A 13,991-nucleotide genomic window follows, 5' to 3' on the forward strand; every position below is an offset into this window, starting at 1 on the left:
ACCTCTCTTTCTGACTCATTTCCTGGCAATCTCTATTGTACTATTGCAATTAAAAAGCAAAAAGGCTGGATAAATCATGTAGTCTCAATTGGTCTAGTTTAGACAAGTAAGTGACTTGCCGGTATGAATCCTTTGTAGATGAGCTATGGAGCTCCATCCAGGTTTGCTGTTTACATCAGCAGTGCTCAGTCTTATCTGCTTCTGGATGGCATAGGGGCAAGTTTTTACAGGTAGCTGCACGAACAGAATGTGAATGAATAGATGCAGTCACACAGGGTCTGTGTGGATAGGATTGCCCATCCTGGATTTATATTTACATTAACATTCCCTAGGGCTAGAGTATTAAGGCAAGGAATATAAAAAATTTGGGTCAATCATGCGGCTTCCTTGACTTACCGCTTCACTTGAGCCCAGAGTGGGAACTGATAAGTGTATAAGTGCCATTTCATGAGTGCTGCCAAAACATTTACAGATGGGGTAGGGAAAAAATGCTGCACTCAAGAGACATAAAAAGAGACAAATGGATTAGCCAAAATTCAGTGACTGTTGGGCAAAAATGTTAAGATCCTATCACACAGCTTTGCTTCTGTCTTTGCACTGGGGGTATGTACCAAATGAATGCCTTGAAGTTACTGTATGTGTTTACACAGGACCTTCAATTCCTACCCCTGAAGTTGTAGAAATTACACTGTTGTAATCAGGGGTGTAGTGGTAAAATAAAAGGTGGGTAAACTATGAATTCTGTGATCACGGTAAGGTGGACTGCACCATGCAGTATCATATTTTTTAAAAAGGCATTTAGAACATGTTTGATGATGGTGGAGGTTACTGTCCAATGTTTATAACAATATCAGTGGTATTAAATGGTTCCTAGAGTGTTGATGAGTGTACATATTGTAAATATGAATAAAACAGTGTGATTTTTTAATGTTAAAAGTTGCAATTGGTGAATAAACTCTTTTGAGAGGTGGATAACCTCTAATAAGAGGTGGATAAACTCTATTTCTGAAATTTCAGAGGTGGGTAAACTGCGTTTACTTGCGTTTACTCCAACACATCCCTGGTTGTAATAATAGTTAACAGGGGGTGTCATGTGAGGAAAGGTCTTTAATCTCTCTCTTTTCTCTCTCTCTCTCTCTCTGCCTCTCTCTCTCTGTCTGTCTCTCTCTCTAGGGTGGGATTACCCTCCTGGTGAAGCTGCTGAGCTCCAGCCTGCAGGACGTGCTGGTGAATACCGTGCGATGTCTACGGACCCTGTGTGTGGGCAGCCCTGCCAGCCAGAGTGCTGTGGCACAGTCTGGGGGGATTCCCCATCTGGTGGAGTTCCTGATGGTCAATTCTGGTATTTGTAAACCTCCTAATTCACTTTTAAATGTTAATTCTATTAAATCATATGTACTGTAGTTGTGTAGCTATTTGTTCTTAATGCACCTATCTTAGTAATTGTATGTAGGTACAGTAAGTGCTTGTATAATGTAGAATTTTAGAATAATTGTTATGTTTTAGCATTGATAGAATCAGAAAATTAAATCTGCTTCAACTCATTATAGCAAATTAAAATCAATCAATCAATCAATCAATCAGTCAGTCAATGCTTAAAAAGAGGTGGATGGAATAGGGAAGAGCAGAAACCTTGCTGACCATCTCGCAAACCCTGCCTGGTCGCCCACAGAAGCCCTGCAGGAGGAAGCGTGTCTGGCTTTAGCGGAACTGGCCCTTGGCCACCGGGAGAACCAGGAGGACATCTGCTCGGCCGGAGCGGTGAGCCCTCTGGTGCGGATCCTACGCAGTCGCAGGATGCCTGCCCAGGTCAAGGCTGCCAGAGCATTAGAGGCCATAGCTGACCACAACGCCGCAATACAGACTCGCTTTTTGAAAACGTCTGCCACCAAACACCTCCTGCGACTCTTGAAGGTGACTTATCCTGTAGCTTAAGCTTATCCTGTACGTGCGTGTCTTACTTAACCCGCGTGTGTTTTTTTTTTTTATAATTATATTTATTTGATTTCATACATGTAACAGAAATTGCTTATACCAGTACAGACATATTAACTATTATCAATTTACAATCCTACTCAGGCATGGTATTCACATTCTGTTACTCATACACCCATGCACCTATATATACCTAGGACACCTATACCCATTCCTACTCCATACACACCTATATACCTGCTGGATGCCCTAGCACACACACACACACACACACACACACACACACACACACACACACACACACACACACACACACACACACACACACACACACACCTGGTCGCACTAGCACCCCAACACTCACACATTGTTCTCCATGAAGTTCTCCCGTGTAGTCTTTATAACTTGCCCAACATTTGATTATAAAGATTCATAAATGTCCTGCCATACTCTATTAAATTGTTCTATTTTATTTCTGTCCTCACACATTGCTTTTTCTATACTTAAATAATATTTAATCAATCCCTTCCATGCCTGCATGGATGGGGCCTGTGTGTCTTTCCAATGTTTCAAAATGATTTTCTTATAAACCAAGGAGGAAAAAAGAATCTGCCATCCTATTGGATACTTCAGATTATCTGTTCTCTGCAAAATACTTAGTGAAGGTGTTAATTTGCACTCAATTTTGCAGGTTTCAGTCAACAACTTTTGAATTTCTAGCCAACCCTGTTTACTTTTCTTACATTCCCAGAAGGCATGTATAAGAGTGTCCACATGAGAGCCACATTTCACACACAGAGGATGATGGGGCAAATTTATGTATTTTAGATTTTGTGTAATATATTCTTGTCATGAGCTTATATTGTATAAGCCTCAGGTTTTCATTGATGGTAATATTATTGGTTAGGTTTAGTCCTTCCTTCCATTTTGTATGTGTATCTGTGATATTATGGTCCTTATTCCAAGCATCATATATATTTTTAAATGAGTAATTATCCACCTGTGACTCAATCAAACATTTATAAACTTTACCAATTAGTTTCTTTTTCTCTCCAATTTTCATAAAAAGCTTCTCTAATGTTGTTGATTCAGTATTATAATTTAGCTCAACATTCTGTGATATCCAATTTTTCAATTGTAGATATCTAAATATTTCATTATGTGTTGAGTTAAATTTATTTTTGAGCTGTTCAAAAGTCAGCATTTTGTTTTGGGATATAATGTCAGAGATAGTACTTATTCCTCTATTAATCCATGATTGCCATTCTAGTTTTAAGCTTTGAATAGTGATAGATGGATTGTTCCACAGGTGTGTATTCCTAGGGAGACTAATATGCACTCCTATAATATTTTTAATCTTCTTCCATGCCCCTAGTGTACTGTTAATTACAACTACTGATTTTACGTTTTGTAAACATAGCTAAAAATAAATTGTCCGGCTTGAGTTGGTAATCTTCTATTTTTATCCAGGGATCTTCCTCTGATCTATTAATAACAGAGTTGATGTAAAAAGCTTGGGCTGAGTAGTAATACAGTTCAATGTTTGGGAAATTAAGACCTCCCTCACTTCTAGAGTTCTGAAGAAGTTTCCAACTTAATCGGTGGGATTTGTTTGACCAAATAAACGAGCTAAACAGTCTGTTAACCATCTTAAAAAAGTTCTTTGGTGGTATCACTGATACTGTCTGGAAGGTAAACAAAAATTTGGGTAACCATATCATTTTAATCAAATGTATTCTACCGATTAGGTTTATTGGCAGATTTGCCCACTTATCCAAATTTATTTTAAGATCTTTAATTAGAGCAACATAGTTATCCTTATACAGTATTGTTTTATCAGGGCTTATATAGCATCCTAGGTACTTAATCCTTCCTTTTTGCCATTTGAACTCCTTAAAAGACTCTTTACTCTTGGACAAAGGTTCTGTTATTGATAAAAGTTCAGTTTTCCCCATGTTCATTTTATAACCAGAAACTTTAGAAAATTGTTTTACAATGTGGGATAGATGTTTCAATTTTAGTGAGATACAACATAAGGTCATCTGCATACAAGTTAAGTTTGTAACACTCACCACCTATCCATATGCCAGTTACCTCTTCTGAATTCCGAATCTTCTGGGCCAATGGTTCAATGGCTAGGGCAAACAGTGTTGGTGATAGTGGACATCCCTGTCTTGTTCCTCTCGTAATTTGGATGGCCTCCGATAGGATCCCATTAGAGTAGACATATGCTGTTGGTGCCTTATAGATCGCTTGAATTATTTGGATTATTTCCTGTGGAAAGTCATATGCATGTAATACTTCATATAGGTAACTCCATTCAAGGCGATCAAATGCCTTTTCAGCATCTACAGCCATTAATGTTAGATCTATTTTTTCTTTTTTAGCAAATTGTGATATTGATACACATGTTCTAACATTTGTTTTTAAATTCCTACCTTGTATAAATCCTGTTTGGTTGTACTGGATAATAGATGGGAGTACTTTAGCCATTCTGTTATTCAGGATCTTTGTAATGATTTTATTATCACAATTTATCAAGCTTATAGGTCTGAAATCTGAAGGAGTATTACATTCTTTACCTGGCTTTGGTATTACATTAAAAATAGTCTGATACATTGATTGTGGTAGACTTCCAGAAAAATTAAACTTATATGAGGCCAGAACGTTGAATAAAAATTAATTGGCAATCCATCCATTCCTGGTGCTTTACCCTTTGGAAAACTGTCAATTGCTTTTTTAATCTCACGTTACTTCAATTACATGAATTGTGTAAATGTGTTCACCATCAGCAGCCCTGCGTTTGTGCTCAGGTGTTTCAGGTGGACATCCGAGAGCAGGGAGCCGTGTCTCTGTGGGCCTTGGCTGGACAGACGCTGCGGCAGCAGAAACAGATGGCCGAGAGCATCGGCTACCACTACATCCTGGACCTGCTTCTGTCCTCCTCTGATAGGATGCAGTATGTTGGTATGTTGCTCTTTAACCTAACCGCTTGGCTTTCTGTACATGCATAAAGGAAAATAAATGCAGTTGTTGCCAAATTTGATGACCTGGTACTCTTCTACGAGAAAGGAAGAACCCTCAATTTTTCTATGAAATAATATGAAACTAACAAAAGTAATTCACATTCATTATTGTTTATTCTATGCTTAATACAAATCAGACTGCATATCAGACAGAGCTTCCGTACACTGGCCAGTAGGTTTCATTCCAAGATGCCTGTTGAATGCCTGAGAACATGTGTGTAGGCTGATTGAAATCCATTTAATGTCAATAGGAACAAGTAAACATAAACACTGCTTGGTTGTTGATTGGTCAATTCAAGATCTTTTCCTGCCTATAGCTGAAATCACTCATTGCGTCTTTGAAACACTTCTTCATTCTCTCAGTTCACAAGCTGAAGAAAGCACATTAGGTCACACTGCTCCCCTGGTTTCCCCCCAAACCACAGCGGTAACAGTCACCTCCAGGTTAGACATGAAGGCGCTGACTGAGGGTTTTACTCGCCAGCTGGTATTCTGTGACTGTAAACTGCACCTGTTTGCTGGACTCACCACAGCGGAAGGCATGCAGACAGAAATACTGACGCCTGTATGGGTTTTCTGCAAAGCATATATCTGATAAGATCGACTCTTCATCATTTCTTGTAGACAGGGCTGCACTTTACATTTTTTCGCTCATAGCACTGGTGCTATAGAGGCTGATAGCTTTGTAGCACAATCTATAACATGTCTAGCATCGGTACATCATTACAAACACCTCGTCTGGCTACACTCTAGAGAACATTTTAAATAAGGTGCCACCGGTGCTAAGTCATCCATAGCACAGATTGATATGTTGGTAGCATGTGCTAAAAATATGTAGCACTGTACAGCCCTGGTAGATCAGAGGTATATCTCTAGCCTGGGTGCCATTCCGAACTTAGTCCCACCGGCCCCCTGCACCAAATATATACACAGATACTCTTCACAGAGTTCTCTTTGATTCCAGTGGGTATAAAGTGGTATGTTCTTACCCTGGTTTACACATCAGGCGGTTTTTTGCACCACCATTGCACTGCATTTCTTGCACCAGCATTGCAATTGCAATTCAAGTGCATGACTTCCTTCCCTCAGGATTTCATGTTTTCTGCTGTGAACACTGTGAAACTCTCATAAAAAAGTAAATGAACAAAGAACTTTTCTTAAATGTAGATTAATTATAAGGTATTACCGGTAATATATTAATATATCCCCCAGGTTCTCTAAAACTTTCAATGTAGCTTGATGATCCCCCTTCTCTCACTTAGTATTGCACTCTTCAACACTGTTAATGGACTCTGTGTATTGTGTTGGTGTTTCAGGTTGCCAAGCGGTCATTGCCCTGAGTCACGACTGCTCTGCCCACCAGAATGGCCTGCTGAAGGAGAACGTGGTGCCCCCTCTCGTACGTCTGCTCCGGGGGACCCGCACCAAAGAGAGGACCCTCCTCAGCGTCATCAACGCCTTGGCCAGTCTATGCATCGGTACGCCCTCTCAACACTAAGGGCCCTAATTTGAATGATGGGCAAAGTGTAACGTCTTATGTCTGACTAGCTAATTGAATAACTGTACAAAATCTATTTGCTAGTTAAACATCATGGGCAAGACATTGAAGCACACATATTGATGAGTCAGCTCAATGCTCCCATATTCCACACAATGGCTGGATTTCATGCACAAGAACTTTGCTTGCTGACAGACTGCACAAATAAATTAGGGCCCTCAGTCTGTAAATGTGGTGTGGTGGGGTAATAGCTGTTTGGTTTGTGGCACTTGGTCTCAAACTTCACTTCAGTTATGAACTTTCTTTCTCTGCTTTTTTGCTTTCTGTAGGTGTAGCCCATACAAACAATACAACCTCTCAGGGAATCATCTATGAAGAGAAAGCTATTCCTACTCTTTTGGAACTGTTGAAGACCCATGAGTCCCTGCATGTCAAGGTAATCAACTAATCTCTTTTTTTTCACAATGCTCTGAACAGGTTGTTGTGTGCCGTTTTCTCACCCTTTTGGACTCTTTCAGGTTCAAGTTGCCCAGACTCTAGCTTGTGTATTGCTGGGAAACCCAGATCTCCAAGCAGTGTTTTGGGAGCAAGAGGAATTCTCATATGAAATCATCCTGGATCTCCTGCAATTACCTCACAAGGTGACCTTTGCCCCTCTACCTGGTTGGGGTCACTGTCAGTCACTGTTGATGTCTGTCTACATGTTGGTGTTATTGAATGTCTGTATTTGTCTGTATTAGAACTGACACTGATGTGTTTTTCATGTCATTTAAATCTCAGCTGTTATTTAAAGGTGCTCTAAGCGATGTTGGTTAACGTCACTTCTGTTGATGTTCAAACAAAACAGAGCGCTAGCTCGCTCTCCCCCCAAGTAAATTGAAACTCTCCTAAACGTACAAGATCTCGGCCAGGTGATTGGCTGGAACAGTTTGTTATGTTTCTATGGTCCAGGCTGGACCAAGTTGTTTTTGTTGCCGTTTTTTGGAGCCTGGGCTATCCACAGAGACCGCATTTTTGCGGGTGGTGAGGTGGTGCTTGCTGTATGTGACAAAAATGTTTTAGCTTAGAAACTGCATAACATCGCTTAGAGCAGCTTTAACTGGTCTTTGGTATTTCCTACTCCAACAGAACATCTGCCTGGAGGCTGGCTATGCCTTATCTCTCTTTGCATACAACAACACATCCCAGCAAACATCCATACTGAAGACTGGAGGAGTTTCCATAGCAATTTATGAATCCTTCTTGGAGTCAGATAATGAAACTGAAAGAGCCAAAGCAGCATTTCAGGTACCTACAGAGCTTGTATTCAAACCTGATCAGTGTTCTGAATCACTTCACGTCTCTCATCAGCCAATCTGTTTCTGTCACTTTGCCAGACAGTTGTGCTGGCTAAGGTGATAACAGACACAGACCATGTGACTCTGTCTGCCAGAGGTGTAACAATCCTCTCTGAGCTGCTCCAGTCACACAGTCCTGATACCGTTGTCTTAACAGGTAAAAAAAAGTTATGCTATGTGCTGCTGTCATTTAAAACACAATAACATGCTTTTCATATGTTAAGTTTGCTACAGCCTGATTATGCCTGACATGTATTTGGCATGAGTCCCTCTTAGTATTGCTGGCAAAATGCAATTTGCAATAGCATGTTGAAGCAACTTGGTTAGCTTTCTCAGAGACCCATCAGGGCTTTGTATTCTCCAACTAAATATTTAAGTATGGCCCATGTACAATCCAATGGCATCCAGTTCTGCCAGTCATCTTGTTTGTAAACGAATGAAATTTGTTTTCAAATGAAAAACATGGTTGAAATAAGTTACCAAGAACTTCCACCATTGCTTACGGTCACTGTCATCTCCTGTAGTGACCTTGCTTGCCCTTTCTCTCCTGTAGCTGAATTGCTAGCCAGCCTGGCTCACACCAGAGCCGGTATCCCAGACGCCATTGTCACTATGGGGTCCGTGGTCCACCTCTCAGCTCATCTTAACTCACCAGAGGAAGAGGTGAGCGCTCCTCCTAATACTACAGACAGTCTGACAGCACTTATCTGTTCATCTTGCTGTCTACTGCTGCCTTGTTCAACAGTGTTTTAAGGAATGTCAGGAATATGTTAAATATTTCATAGGTGCGCACTGCGTGTGCGACTGCACTTGGGTACCTCACCTTCAACCGTCACGCTCACCGTCTGCTGCTGGTGGAATGCCGGAACACTCCGTCTACGTATGACCTGCTGACTCAGCACCTCAGTGAAGACGCCAAAATATCATCAGTCTTCACTGATGAGTTCAGAAGACAGAAAATCGTTGGCCTTCCTTCTCTAAGGTGATTCACATGACTAACATTTTTTTATGGAGGCCTACCCATTAACGTTACTCTTTCAATGTAAACTAGCCTAAGACATTTATTTTCCCTACTATATTATATAGCTTGGAGATAAATGGAGGTCCGCCTGTACTTCAACGAAGTGCGACAGGTACGTTTATTGCTTTGCTATCTAATGGTTCTATATTTACTTGGCACAAATAAATGCAAACCCTAAATTACCTTTAAGTGCAACAAAATAACTGATAAGCCGTATAATGAAGTGCATATGATTTGCTGTGTTTTTCCCCCCCTTTCCACAAGGTATGTCCAAACGGATGAGTGACACAACTGGTCTGTCGGAGTCTAAGACTCGCTTTGAGAGGACCAAGTCTGCCCCAGTGCTTCAGCTCCACAGGGCGAAGAGCCGACCAGCCACCGTCAGAGCAGGCACTTCACACGGCTCACGGTTCACCCACGAGAGACCCCCGCAGGACGAGGCGCGCCAACAACTCCTCTACTACTCAGAGCTGCATGAAGAACCATAATTTGAACCATTAAGAACATCACAGAACTGATGACTATGAGACCTAAGACTAGAAAAGCTGAGACATCTCCACATCCATGTGAAAATATGGTCAGATGACACTGAAACATGAAAGTTTTGAATAAATAGCAAAGATAGTATTTTTATTCCTTCCAAAATTAAAAATACATTTTGTACATAATAACCTTGTCAAAAAGTCAGTTTTTTTACTTTCAGTTTTAAAGGGGGGAGTCTAATGGCAGCATCCTTCACCTCTGCTGTGATGTCAATACCGAGAGGAGCCCTGAAATGCAAATCAATTACTTGATTATTATTATTTGATCGTCTACAAATCAATTACTGGTCAGATACATTGATCGTCTACAAATCAATTACTGGTCAAATAAATTGGTTGTCTACAAATCATTTACTGGTCAAATTAATTGATCTTCTACAATCGAGACTGTTCAAAAAGCCTTGTTCAGGCTTGCTGACTTACTTTGGTTCATAGCGGACCACCTCTGTACAGGGCAGAATGCCTCTTCCCTCCCTTAGCTTTTCAACTCCATTCCTGTACAACAGATAGATATGAGTTTAGCTGAACAGCAACACAACACATCCAACCCCATACAGTATGTTAATAGCTTCTTTGAAGTGCTCACCATGCGACCATGACTCCGTTGTCAGTGCAAAACTTGGATGGGGGGCAAAGCAAGTGCAGCCCTGTGGCGTCTGTGAGAAGTTTCAGAGTCTCCCTGATGTACGAGTTACTCGCCACCCCTCCTGACACAACCTACACAGGACACAGAATTTAACAACAAAGAGCATCGTAGCACTGCTGTACAGGATAGTGCCATTTCTTTACATGGGATATAAGCATATAACATTTCTATAAACATATGAACATATGTCATGTTCATATTCTGTAAGTTGCTTTGGACAAAAGTGTCTGCAAAATAGCAAGAATAGACTGACACATTTCAGAAGAGAATTCTTTGATTCTGGCCATTTTGTGTGTTTAGTCCCAATGGCCCAATGGCTGTTACTCCAGATCCTCAACTCATCTAAAGACTTCTTTAATCAGGGGAGCAGTTTTCAGCTGTGCTAACATGATTGCAAAAGGCTTCTGAAAAACTTGGATTAGTAAACAGGATATGCTATTGGAATGTAGAATGGGTGGTTACTGATAATGGGCCTCTGTCCACTTATGCCAATTAAAAATAACCCATTTCCTTCTACACCCATTTACAACATTAATGATGTCCACACTGTATTAATGAATGATTTGGTGGTGTTAAATGGTCATGGTAATGGTTCCTGTGAAACATGAACTTTTGAATGGTAGTGTAGTTATGAAGTACCTACCATAACCTGACTTTAAGCCTATCACTCTGTGGCTTAAGTTAATGATCACTTTGAATACACACCAGAGTGGGATTGTGTTGAGGTAAAAGGCCTCTAGCTTTGCAGAACAGGATAGCCCGAAGTGTCCGTTTAGCAATGTGGGAGGCCACTGTGTGCTGTGTGCCAGCAGCAATGTCATTAACACATGACAGTAGTTGGTCTCCTGACTTCACTCCTACAGAAGAGAGCAGTTAGGGGGAAAAAAACAGCTTATACACAACTCAATTTGAAAGTCCTGCATTTTTGTGGCACATATTTTTCTGAGAAAATATTTTCATACCCTCTTCAAGTTCTTTCCTGTCTATGACCATTGACACTTGGTTCCGTAGACCAGCAAAAGAGAAATTGCAGTCAAAGACCTGTCCCATGGGTGTCTTGAACAAGAAATTGTGTCGGTTGCCTTGTTTGGCTAAGTATTCAATTGCTTGACCCCCACTCATTGTGGAACACTCTGGATGATTTTTTAAGTGCAGTCTCCGTGCTACCTGTCAATTGAAGATCACATTAAAATGATTGTTTAATGAAAAAATAGTCAAATGATAATGATGATAGCAGCCCTTTTGTGTTCACCTTATCTAAGGTATCCCCAGGTGCTTCATCTGTGGATTGCCCTAAGAGAAGGAAGTCCTCAATACCCCTGGCTAGAGCCAAAAGGGCATGACCCCCTGAGATGAGAAGGACCAGGAAAGGAAATTCAACAGGCTCCAGCATCCTCACAGTGAGAGCATGGGCCTCCATGTGATGGATGGGGATGAAGGGCTTTTGGTGCTGCTTTACGAAGGCCAGACTGAAATCCAAGCCAATTCCTAAGCTTAGAGACAGGCCTGGCTTTACAGTGGTCGCGACGGCTGAAAGTTCACTTGGGGAGATGCCACTCCTGTCTATCGCCTCCTGAACAACTCTGGATATATTCTCCCTGTGGAGTCGCTGGGCAACTGCTGGTATGATCCCACCCGTTCTACGAACATCAAAACACATGAATGAGTTATCACGGATCATACTTAGAGAGCAAATCAGACTTGTATTAAGCACTTACTGCAGATGGACCACTTTTTGACAGTGCAGTGATTCCCCCAGAATCAAACCAGTCTCATCCACCACAGCTGCCCCTGTGTCGTCGCAGCTGGTCTCGATGCCTAGAACTAGCCTGGATGATGCTTGTCTGCAATATGTCCCTCTTTTGACAACATGACTGAGTATAGGCCTACAAGCATTGGGCTTTAGCCCCTTCAATAAAAACATTCTCTGCAGTGCAGTGCAGTGCATGTGACCTCATACACATGTGGGCTCGTTGGTACCGCAGTTATCGAAAAGGTTAATATTATTGCTTGATACAATTTTATCTTAGCATGATCAATTCACTCAACACAATCACAACAAAATTAATCGATAATGGCTGCATTTGTTGTCGCCATTTGTGTATTCAGTGTCTTCTGCTTTCTGTCGCCCGCTGTTCTAGCTCTGGAGTAACATAAAAATAATTCCGACTAAGAAACATTAGCTGTCGAAGTAAACTCCCGTTGCAGTAATATGAAAATGCCGTGTCTGAAAATAGCAGAAATGTCTCATTATACATAATTAAGTAATTGTGAAAAAATAAGCTACAGTCTATGATATACCCAGTGACCGGTAAGAGCTACTGTCTGGGGAACTATGTATTTACGCGTGTGTTTCTAAGGGGGCAAGAATGGTTACACTAATTTAAGCAGCTCTGGCAGCAGCATGCCTTTGAAATACGTTTAGGGATGGTTTGTCATGCGTAATAAAACTACTTTTGCACTGAAGTTGTCCACTGGGCTTAATAAGGTGAGTGATACAATATCCACAATACTCCAGTTTTCACTTTATAGAAGCCTAGTAATGGCTTTACACATGCTATTAATTGCAAAGTTCACGTAGCCCTAAGCTCGCTTTGAACTGACTAACCCCTGACAGCTGGTCAGTAACTCACATTTCATACGGTGAATAAGTGTTACCTTATTTTGCTCCCCCCCACCTGCTGTAGGTAAGGTTTTGAAAAATGGCAACTCTGTCATGTTAGTAGTACCACTACAGAATGGAGTCGCCGCAGCCCAAACGCAGAAAAGGTATGGATGAGGGTGTCGATTCGTGGGAGGTTCATCCCGTGCTTTCTGATGAACAGTCCCACGACATCAAGTTAGTGGAGGCATTCGCAGCACCAATTATCGACAAAAAAGCGACATCACGCCTCATCAAAAATCTCACCACGACCTACCCACTCTCAGATCTCCAGCATATCAAAAGGGTAAGAGCATGCAAGAGTGACAAGCATCCACATCCTCTCGAAGTCATTGTATGTCTGGTTGACGATGCTCCACCAGATGTTAAAAACTCCAAGGAAGGGTCTCTGGCCTCCTTGTTGTTCTCCGAGTCATTCGACAGCAGTGGACTGGGGGAACCTTTCATTGTGAAAATACCATCCAGTGCTCCTTTGACGCGACCCCAGTTTGAGAGAGCCAGTGCACACTGGCCCACATCGTTCCACGAGGATAAGCAGATCACAGCTGCCCTTAGAGGACAACTCTTCACTGCCGCCCAAAAGGCCAAGATGCATAAGTACATGATGGCCGCCATCAGAGCTGCTAAAGCGGGTCAGGAACGGGGCATGGTCCCAGTGGGGGCTGTGATGGTGGATCCAGCATCTGACCAAATACTGGCCACGGCTCACGATTGCACCCGGGGCAGTCACCCTCTGCATCATGCCGTGATGGTCTGTATTGACCTAGTGGCACATGGACAAGGTGGAGGGGCCCATAACTTTGATCCATTCCCAGCCTGTCAGTTCACAGTCCCTGATGGACAACTAGGAGAAGACGCCTCAGACTCAGTTGCTCAGGGGCCAGCTGATGGGTCAGTCCCAGAGCAGAGGGGTCAGCCATATATATGCACCGGGTACGACCTGTACGTGACCCGAGAGCCATGCGTCATGTGCGCCATGGCCTTGCTTCACTCCAGGATCGGCCGTGTGTTCTATGGGACGACCTCTCGGGATGGTGCATTGGGGACGAGGTACAAGATCCATGCGCAGAAAGAGCTGAATCACCACTTTGAGGTGTACCGGGGAGTCGCACAGCATCTTTGTGAACACCTCGCAGAAGAGTTTAATTGATAGGAATCTTTGTTTTTAAATGACTGTTTTAATGTGACTCAAGGTGATCAATGACTTAAGAACAGAACACAATGAAAAGAGTTGATACTTCCAATACTAATACACTGTGTACCAAACCTTATAACCCAAGTATGAGGGTTATTTTTTTTTAACATCAACAATGGACCATTTAGA

The 13,991-nt window shown here is 41.9% G+C and overlaps 3 protein-coding genes across 3 annotated transcripts in view; 2 read left to right on the forward strand and 1 right to left on the reverse strand.

The window, feature by feature from the left end:
* Nucleotides 1–9,449, forward strand: part of ankar (ankyrin and armadillo repeat containing) — a 15,418-nt gene extending 5,969 nt beyond the window's left edge. Inside the window, exons 12-23 of the mRNA XM_048239761.1 lie at nucleotides 1,174–1,342; nucleotides 1,673–1,914; nucleotides 4,749–4,902; nucleotides 6,278–6,439; nucleotides 6,789–6,895; nucleotides 6,978–7,100; nucleotides 7,588–7,746; nucleotides 7,836–7,953; nucleotides 8,350–8,459; nucleotides 8,582–8,778; nucleotides 8,883–8,929; nucleotides 9,082–9,449. Coding sequence (XP_048095718.1) covers nucleotides 1,174–1,342; nucleotides 1,673–1,914; nucleotides 4,749–4,902; nucleotides 6,278–6,439; nucleotides 6,789–6,895; nucleotides 6,978–7,100; nucleotides 7,588–7,746; nucleotides 7,836–7,953; nucleotides 8,350–8,459; nucleotides 8,582–8,778; nucleotides 8,883–8,929; nucleotides 9,082–9,305 — 1,812 coding nt within the window. The 3' untranslated portion in view covers nucleotides 9,306–9,449. The remainder of the gene's footprint in view (nucleotides 1–1,173; nucleotides 1,343–1,672; nucleotides 1,915–4,748; nucleotides 4,903–6,277; nucleotides 6,440–6,788; nucleotides 6,896–6,977; nucleotides 7,101–7,587; nucleotides 7,747–7,835; nucleotides 7,954–8,349; nucleotides 8,460–8,581; nucleotides 8,779–8,882; nucleotides 8,930–9,081) is intronic.
* Nucleotides 9,420–12,197, reverse strand: osgepl1 (O-sialoglycoprotein endopeptidase-like 1). The gene is made up of 7 exons (XM_048239763.1): nucleotides 11,724–12,197; nucleotides 11,258–11,645; nucleotides 10,968–11,172; nucleotides 10,711–10,862; nucleotides 9,946–10,076; nucleotides 9,783–9,854; nucleotides 9,420–9,587 (listed from the first exon to the last, which is right to left on the reverse strand). Exons 1-7 carry the CDS (start codon nucleotides 11,951–11,953, stop codon nucleotides 9,494–9,496), a joined length of 1,272 nt encoding a protein of 423 aa, XP_048095720.1. The 5' UTR covers nucleotides 11,954–12,197; the 3' UTR covers nucleotides 9,420–9,493.
* An 86-nt stretch (nucleotides 12,198–12,283) lies between these two features.
* Nucleotides 12,284–13,966, forward strand: adat3 (adenosine deaminase tRNA specific 3). Its single transcript, XM_048239765.1, has 2 exons — nucleotides 12,284–12,493; nucleotides 12,693–13,966. The coding sequence occupies exon 2, from the start codon at nucleotides 12,744–12,746 to the stop codon at nucleotides 13,815–13,817; it is 1,074 nt and encodes a 357-aa protein (XP_048095722.1). The 5' UTR covers nucleotides 12,284–12,493; nucleotides 12,693–12,743; the 3' UTR covers nucleotides 13,818–13,966.
* The last annotated feature ends 25 nt before the right edge of the window (nucleotides 13,967–13,991 follow it).

This window comes from Alosa alosa, chromosome 3, assembly GCF_017589495.1.
Source record: "Alosa alosa isolate M-15738 ecotype Scorff River chromosome 3, AALO_Geno_1.1, whole genome shotgun sequence".
Lineage (NCBI taxonomy): Eukaryota > Metazoa > Chordata > Actinopteri > Clupeiformes > Clupeidae > Alosa > Alosa alosa.